General features: G+C 54.7%; 1 protein-coding gene across 12 annotated transcripts in view; it reads right to left on the bottom strand.

Annotated features, from left to right (window-relative positions):
- Window positions 1-3,726: 3,726 nt before the first annotated feature.
- DIDO1 (death inducer-obliterator 1) overlaps window positions 3,727-8,782 on the bottom strand; it is a 51,143-nt gene continuing 46,087 nt past the window's right edge. For all 12 annotated transcript variants that reach the window (XM_019753390.2, XM_074317212.1, XM_019753389.2 and 9 more), the window contains exon 17: window positions 3,727-8,401. In XM_019753390.2, the coding sequence (XP_019608949.2) occupies window positions 5,247-8,401 (3,155 nt within the window). In that variant the 3' untranslated portion in view covers window positions 3,727-5,246. The remainder of the gene's footprint in view (window positions 8,402-8,782) is intronic.

Here is an 8,782-nt window from a genome sequence, read left to right as displayed (position 1 = left end):
CCGCCGACCCAGTGCGCCTGCGCCGCCCCGCCCCCAACGGCAGCTCCTCCCCCTGCGCTCCCGCCCACCCCGCGGGCCCCGCCCTTCAACCGCCCACCGCCCCGCCCCCGCCCGTGGCGGCCTGACCCAGCTTGCGCGCGCAGGGAAGGGTGGGGAGGTTTCGGGCCTCCCCGGCCCAGTGTCCGCGGCGCGGGGAGCCATCCGAGCCTGGCGGGTGGCCGGGCGCATACACGAGGTGCTTATCCGAGTCGCGTTCCAGCACGAGTTCACGGAGCCAGGGTGTGCTGTGGGGTCACGAAGTCTCCCTGCGACCTAACAGTAGACAGGTGAAAAGTGTCCGGAACACAGTAGTTCACTGCCCTGAAAGTGCCCTGTGCTTCCCTGTCCATCCCTTCCTCCCCCCCCCCAACCCACTGGTCTTCACTGTCTCCTTGGTTTTGTCTTTTCCAGAAGGTCGTGTAATTAGAATCACACAGGGTGCAGCCTTTTCAGGCTTCTCTCGCTTAGTCATGTGCATTTAAGGTTCCTCCGTGTCTTTTCATGGCCCAGCGGCTCATTTCTTGTTAGTGCTGAGTAATATTCCACTGTCTGGATGGATGGACGGTTTGTTTATCCATCACCCACTGGAGGACATCCTGGTGGCTTCCAACTTCTGGCGATTGTGCATAAAGCTGCTGTAAACGTCCGTGTGCAGGTTTCGTGTGGACAAGCTTCCAGCTCCTTTGGGTAAATACCAAGGAGCGTGATTGCTGGATCCTAGGAGTATGTTTAGCTCTGTAAGAAGCTGCCAAACTGTCCTCCAAAGCGGCTGCACCGTTTGCTCTCCCCACAGTGACTGAGGGATCCCGTGGCTCCACGTCCCCGCCGGCGTATGGTGTCGGTGCTCAGGGTCGTGGCCTTCCTGATGGATGGGTTTGATGGCCTGCTGTAGACTCAGTTACAGCTCCAGCTGGATGGCACCATCGTGCAGGGCCTGGCATATCTTCCAGGACACATTTGCTGAGTCAGCAACTGACATATGCTGCTCTCACTCCAAAGCCAGGATTCAGGAACCAGAGAATTAAAGGGGAAAGAGGGTGGCTCCTCTCACTATAATCTCTACTGGTCCACCAGCAAAATCTGTGCTTCCTGTTCCTGCAGCTTTCGGTTCCAGAGGGCTCAATCCCAGGGCAGGGGCGCTTCCTCCAGAGGACTCAGGGACCACTCACTGGGATTGGGCGGGTGGCTGAGACTCCGCTTGGCCACTTTGCAGTCTTCACCCAGTGAATCTCAGGGCAAAGACAGAAGAGAGGCTGTACTGGCTGGGGAGATGGGGCCTAACTGTCGAGGGGAAGCGAGCTGCTACTACCCAGTGAGGGGGAGGTGAACCGGGGGCACCTCTTAGCACTCCACGTCCTGTGACTACAGTCAGTGGAGAACGATGATAACGCTGTAATTCAGGCAGGACTACTGATAGCACAGACCAGCAGGAAGGGAGTTTGGTGTCCCACCAGGCATGGAACCCGCCCAGCACAGGGGCTGGTTGACGGCCAGAGGAGCATGGTGTGGGCAGTGGAAGGAGGATTTCATCAACACTAGAGGTGACCAGATGATCAGCTGCAAAAATGACTGTCTTCCTACTTTGATATGAACATGCTTGTCTGCTTATTAACCACATACTTTGGTTTTCGTTTCTTCTTATTTCCTGTGTCAAGAGTGGTTGGCCTTATTCCCAGTTTGCAGGACAGGGCAGCATGCGGAAGTGTGAATCTCAGAAGAAGATTTAACGTGGCTGGAGGCAGAGAGGGACTGTGTCCTGGGGACGGCAGCACATTTTGGGACGGTGTGTCATGTTGGGTGGGAGCATGACTGCTACTGTCTTTGTTTGGAAATTATGGCTTAAAGGGTGCTGCAAGCAAGGCCTGTGGAGGTGCTGGGCCCACGGTGGTGGGGGTGGTGTGTCTGTGTGACGGCTGGGCCACTGTTCTTGGAATCCTGTGTGTTCCTGGTTGAGGGGACCTTTGTGCATGAGATCTGGAGGCCAGCAAAGAAGCACAGACACACTGCCAGTTATGCCCCAAGGGTTGAGGTGGGTCACACCCCTGGTGACTCACCCTGGTGGGTGACAGACTGCTCAGCCCTCAAATCCTGGGCCAGGTGTGCATCTGCTTTTCTGCCAGCTTCTCAGGTAGGAGGCCCCATCATCCAGATTGGAGGTAGAGACTTTTGCCTTATCGGCATGTCACATGACAGGATCCTTGGCTGGTGGCCTTTGGTGTAGCGCCTTTCCCTTTCTCCATGTGTCTGAGACTCACTGTCCTTGCATTGACTTCCTTTCCGTCACCCCATTTGTGGCGGGGCCACCGTTTATCTTCATTGATCAAAGGGCATGTAGGTGGTTTCCTGTTTGGGCAATTTTGAATAAATCACTGCAAAGATTTGCTTACAGACTTGTGTGAAAGTAAGTTTTCATTTGTTTAGAGCAGTTTCTCAATCTTTTAAAAACTACTGTGCCCTAAGAAGCCTGTCTAGACTGTTTTCCTTAAGTGCCATCTCCCTCACGACATTCCAATCCTACAGGGGTACTTTGGGGGCTGTGGCCCCGTGCAATACCCAAGATGTGTCCCCAGAACCAATCTTCGGCCTCTGGGAGATGTTATCCCACAATAATGCATGGTCTGGGGAAGATTCTTGCAGGGGGATTGCTGGGCTGTGGGGTTGAACTCGACAAGCCACGTCCCCCTCCTCCCTGCAGTGAGGGACGTACCAGTTACCCCGCATCCTCACCAGCACAGGTTACTGTCAGTTTTTTAACATGCAGTGCCTGACATACACGCTGGTGGCCCTCCCTGCGGCTTCACAACTCCTCTTTACTAAGATCCTGATTAGCAACCTTACAGGAGGGGCGGCCATGTGACACGGCCTGGCTGACCGGACAAGGTACAACCAGAAATTTTAGGAGGAGGAGCCGATGTGGCAGGCATGCCCGCCGGCTGTGTTCTGGGGCTCAGGCCCCTTGGAGAGCGCAGTCCCCTGCTGTGCCCCTCCCCTGGGACACTGCCTCCCTGTGTTCCTGGATGCTGGGGGTGGTGCGGAGAGGGGCGGCACCCCCCGGAGTCTTGCGTTTTCTGGTGAAACAGCTCCCTGCGTCCCCCCCAGCTGCCTCTGTTGAGGCAGCTGAAGCGCAGGGACTCGTTCCATACAACCGCGTGGCAGCCCCCAGTCCCGGGGGATTCCCGACCGGAACACGGCCACTGGGGCCTGGCCTGTGTGCTCGGCCGGCCGGACTCCTCCTTGGTCAGGTTCCTAGAGCCAAGCCCTGCACAGCACGCCCTGTACCGTGTGTGCCTGATGCTGGCGAAGTGGAGTCACAGGTGCCTTGAGCCACCAATGCTGCCTCACCACGAGCTTCCCAACCAGCCCGCTGCTCCTTTAAACCTCAGGCTGAGGTTTGGCCCACCGTGTGCCTGCTGACCCTGGGGACCTGCGTTGACCACATCACTGGTCATCGTCTAACCACACACTTGTCTCTTCTTCCTGTACCAGCTTCAGGCTTCCTGCTCTGATAGAACAAGACCCGAAGACAACAGCAGTAGGTGTGGGTCACCCACCTCCAGGTCGGACTGGGAGTCCCTGAAAGTAGATGCATCCAGTTGTCAGCCGGTCATGAGCTGGGTTCACCCAATCTTGGGTGTGAAGGGGTCCCCAGCTTCCCCACGTGGAAGAGATGTGATGACACACAAGACAGAAAACCTGTAGATGTTTATTCTACTTCAAGTAACAAAACCTATGAAGTTCCATGTTTTAATGTACAGTGATATAATACTTTGCAATATAAAATACAATTTACAGAAATTTCTATCAAGTAAACCTAAAGAAACACACTTGATTTTTACACTTGTGTATTTAAATTAGAAAAATTTGTTTTACATGTAAAAAAACCTTCACATCGTATTAGGTGTTGGAACTTGACACCACTTGAATGTAATTTAGCCTATGACACTGGGTTTATTACACCAATCGTCCCAACTGCTGTGTTCTCAATCCTTCCAAATTTAAACATTTGTGCTAGAAAGTGAAAAATCTGTAGTGACGTACAAGGGAATAACAGACTCCAAAGAACAAATGAAACTCTAATTTTACATTTGCAAAAGTAAGTTTATGAAAATATAAAAAAATTACCAAAGAGGATTTGTACAGTCAAATAAATTAGCAGTTTTCTCTTCCTCACACTTCAGAACTCAAAAAATACATGACAAGAAGCAATACACTGTCTTTCACAGTGAACGCGTTCTATTTGTAGTTCTTGAACTAAAATCACTATTTGTCATCTCAGACTTTATACAAATATTGTTCCATTTTCAAAGACAAACTTTAAAATTTATCACCTCACAAATATAACAATTTAGAGCTAGTGCACTTTGCCTGGGATACAGGAAGAACTGCTCAGACGATGAAGTGAACAAACAAAATGTTCCTGATTATTCCAACCAAAGAAACCCACCCACCCCCCTTTAAAGTACACTTAATTGGTTTATTTTCTCACTTTGTTTAGGCTGCTAAAATTTAAACCTTTTTCAATAAGTTGTTATTCAAAATGTAACAATTTCTACTCAGATGTTGCTTTTAATCATGTTTTCAAAAAAAAGTATAAGGTGACATAAAAACTGAGCAAAACTAAGAAATGTGTTTTGTTTCCCAGTTGAAATTTCTATGACAAAAGGAAAACGCACGGGTAAGCTGTGTTTCTCAGCATTCCAGAGGCGGCTGATACTGCTCCCCCTCAGCCCTACCGCTTTCGGGAGAGCCTGTTAACCTGTAAAAACAGCTTGGGAAGCCTAGAAATACAGATGAGATGTCAGCAAAGGTATGGCTCTAAGGTCCACTGAAACTCCCTTAAAATTTACCATAGTCAAGTTATTGGAAAAGATAACTTTATAATCTGAAAAAAAGCAATATGCTTTTGTAGACATTTTCCCATTTCAGTAATTTTAAATGGAAATATTAAGAGTTCTTAGTTTTTTTTAAAAAAAGCATCAGAATTGTAAAGATGTGAAATTTTGTAAGAAACCATTATACACAAAATTACAGTAATTTTTGAAGTCCAGAATATTCTACTCTATTCTGCATCTAAGTTCATAGCTATTTGAAAAACTATTTGTTCGACACATTTTATGAAGTTGGCTTTTAAAAAGGATGGTTGCTCAGCTGAGACCACGCCAGCCAGGGACTGACACCAAGCCTTTAACGCAGGCCTGGGCTGGCCGCTAGGTCTGGGCGGCGGGCTCGGCGGCCCGTGGGGTATCGGCCTTTGGGTCCCGCGTGCTCTCCTTGCTTTTGCTGCGGTCCTTACGGTCTCGGCCCCGCTCACGCTCTCGCGCCTTTTCGCGGTCCCGGTCTCTGCTTCGAGACCTCTCCCGGTCCCGCCTCCGGTCCCGGTTCCTGCTCCGTTCCCGCTCTCTGTCCCTGTTTGTGCTCCGCTCTTTGCTTTTGTCCCACTCTCGGCAGGAGTCTTTCTCGCGGTGTCTGTCCCACTCGCGGCCCCGGTCCCAGTCCCGCTCTCGGCCCCAATTCCTGCTCCGCTCACGATCCCAGGGCTTCCCGTGCTCCCGCTCCCGTCTCCTCTCATCGAAGGCGCGACCCTGCCGACCCTCGGGCTGCCCTTCAGGCTCGTCCAGTGGTTTCTCTTTGGGCCCGGCTTCAAACCGCTCCCTCTGTCGCCCTTCCAAAGTCTGGTTTCTGTACTCGTGGCCTTTGCCCTCTCGGAAGTCGGGCGAGGCCCACTGTCCGTCGGCCTCGGAGCCTGGTCCAGTTGCCCCGGAAGGCGGGCCAGCCTCATCCCAGCGGTCCTTGCGGTGCTGGGGGGGGTGGCTGGGCAGCTCCAGCAGTGGCCTGGGCACCGGCTTCATCACTGGGGTGGGCTGGCCCTGAAAGTGGAAGCGGGAAGGCGCCTGCTCGTTTTTCTCAGGAAAAGGAGCAGAAGACCCCCTTGGTCCACCAAACTGCAGGGGTGCTGGCGCCCTTTGATTTGCAAATCTTGGCGGGGAATTCACCCTTTGCTCTTCAAACTGCTGAGGCTGAATTCCCCTGGGTCCTGGCATGAAATTTGGTGCTTGGCCTCTGGGTCCTTCAAACTGACTAGGATGCGGCCCCCTTGGGCCCACGAAATGGCCAGGGGCTGGTCCTCTCTGACCCCCAAACTGAGCGGGAGGAGGCCCTCCTCGGGGCCCTTTAAACTGAGACAGCAGAGGCCTCCTTGGGCCCCCAAACTGGAAAGGTGCCCCGCCCCTGTTCCCCATGAACTGGCCTTGTTCTGGTCCTTCGAACTGAGACGGAGGGCCGGCCATCTCGTTGTATGCGGTGTCCTGGAACTCTCTTTTTTCCCCGTGGGGATCCTTGCGTTCTTCGAATTGGGGCGGTGCTGCTCCTCTGGGACCCCCAGGGTGAGAGGGGGAGGGGCCCCTGCTGTCCCCGTAGGGAGGTGGCCCGTGTGGCCCTGAGAATAAGGAAGGAATGGGACCCTTCTGGGCTGCGAACCTGGCCGGTGGAGGCCCCCTCGGCCCATCGTTGTTGGAGATGACATTCTCTTCTGGAAATGGAGGGACTGGGCCCCTGGGTCCTGGGAAATTGGGGCCATGAAGCCCCGACATCCCGAAGGTACGTGGTGCAGGCTCACGCTGCCCCTGAAACTGGGGCAGAGGGGCCCCTTTCTGTCCAGGTGGAGGGAATGGGGCGGCCCCCTCGCCAGGTCTGGACTGTGGGGCTCTGTCTCCTTCAGTTTCAACTGCTGAACGGTCACTTTTTTCAGCAAACAGAGCATTTCTCGGGTCCTCATACTGGGACGAGCCAAAGGGTTTCTCCTGAGATGTGAACGCCGGGCTCGAGAAGTGATCCCTCCCCACAGAACTGAAATTCTGGCTGGCGTTCTGCAAAGGGAAGGTGGACGGGAAGGCAGCGCCCGGGGGCGTGGGCAGCAGCACCTTCCGAGCAGGTCTGGCTGTGGGGGCGCCGCTCTCAGGGGGCAGCTGGGACGGATTCTCTGAGGGCTCCCCTGCGGGGCTGTCCTGCTGGGCCGGCACCTCGGCCTCGTCACGGGGAGCCCACGACTCCTTTTCTTCCGGGGCTGGTGCAGGCCCCTGAGTGGCAGCAGCCCCTCCAGGTGGGGCGCTGGGTGTGCAGTTGGCCTTGGAGGCCTCGCTCTCACTGCTCTCGGCTAGTCGCCGCGCCTGCCGAGGGTCCCGGCTCTGGCTCTGGCTCTGTCTCGGGTCAGAGCCTGGGCCTGGCCCCTGACTGGAGGGGGGCGCTGCTGCCCGGCCTGCAGCTGGCTGCTCATGCGGAAACAGCTCGGCCTTAGGCAGTGCCGCCTTTGGGGGCGGCGACATCAGCGCATCGGACACAGAGAAGTGAGCCATGGAGGCCCCCACAGCGGCCCTCTGCAGCCGGAGCGCCTCCTCCTGCTCCTGCACTTGTCGCTTCTGCTCCTCGATCTGCTTGTTGAGTTCTTCTATCATCTTCTGCTGCTCGACCAAAGATGGGGTGGAGCCGTCAGCAGCGTAAGCGGCCGGCCTCTCGCTGGAAGCGCCTTTGCCGTCTGCACACATCCTGTTGGGCAGGTCGTCCACGGTCACTTTGGCTTCTTCTAAGATCGTCTCGTCCTCGGGGTCATAGGCCACCTCCTCGCGCTCGGAGCTCTCGGGGGCCTTCTCGCCGTCCGGCTGTTTCCCCAGGTCGCTGAGCTGCGTGTCGAAGGCTCTGTCAGGGCCGTACTCTTCCTCGGGGTCATATGGCCTGTCATCCTCCTCCTCCTCCAGAGCCTTCTCTTTTGACAGCTGACCAAACTGCTGGACAATGGGATCCAGCAAGGGCGCTGCCGGCAGCCCACACTCAGCCTTGGCCTTGGTGTCTTGCTGGGTGGCAGGGGCGGATTCCACAGGCTCCTTGGCAGGAGGGTCAAATGACTTTTTCTTCCCAAACAGAGTCTGCAGGATGTGCTCCAGGGGCGAAGCTGTTTTCAAAGCAGAGGAAGCGGCCGCTGTGACTGTGGCTGAAGCAGTGGGTGCCTCGGCGGTGCTGGCGGTGCTGGTGGCTCCCGGTTTGAGGGACGACAGTATTTTTAACACCGACGATGACGATGAAGCCGGCACAACAGGAGGCTCTGGAAGAGGGGGCGGGGGCGGGGGTGACCCCGGGGGCGTGGTGCCGACAGCTGAGTCCCCAGAGCAGAGCTGATACTTGGGGGGCTTCTTCTCGGACTGCGAGGCCGGAGGCACTCGGGGGTGGACCGAAACATCCAGTTCTTCCTGGGTCTGCAGTCGGGGTCGCTTCTCCTCTACCTTGTCGAATTCTCCAGCATTTGAAGGCCGTTTTATTTTTTGACAGATTACTAACCCCAGGATGATGTTTGGACGAGGTGACTCGAGACCTGCAAAACAAAGCACTGTGTGAATTTTAGACTCTAAATTCAGCTTCCGTCCTTCAGAGGTGAACTTGATCAAGGGCAGCAGTGGGGAATGTTTTAATAGGTAGAAGGAAGAAATTGTGGCAAAATAAAACCAAGTGTTTGGAGAGCTTATTGCAAAAGATCGTGAACACACACACCCATGTGCCTGCCCAGGCCGACAGGGGCTGTTGGACAGGAAGCAATTAATCCCTGGCTCATAAACCACGAAACCAAGGGCACGATTCGTGAGTACATTCGCCCCAGTCATCAGAGTTGACATTACAGCCTTCAAAACGACATGTAATACTCAAGCAACAGGGGGGAGAGGCGGCGGTGCAGGCAGGCCACTATGCACATGGCCAG

This window comes from Rhinolophus sinicus, linkage group LG13 (genome assembly GCF_036562045.2).
Source record: "Rhinolophus sinicus isolate RSC01 linkage group LG13, ASM3656204v1, whole genome shotgun sequence".
Classification (NCBI taxonomy): domain Eukaryota; kingdom Metazoa; phylum Chordata; class Mammalia; order Chiroptera; family Rhinolophidae; genus Rhinolophus; species Rhinolophus sinicus.
This window is presented reverse-complemented; position numbering and strand designations above follow the sequence as displayed.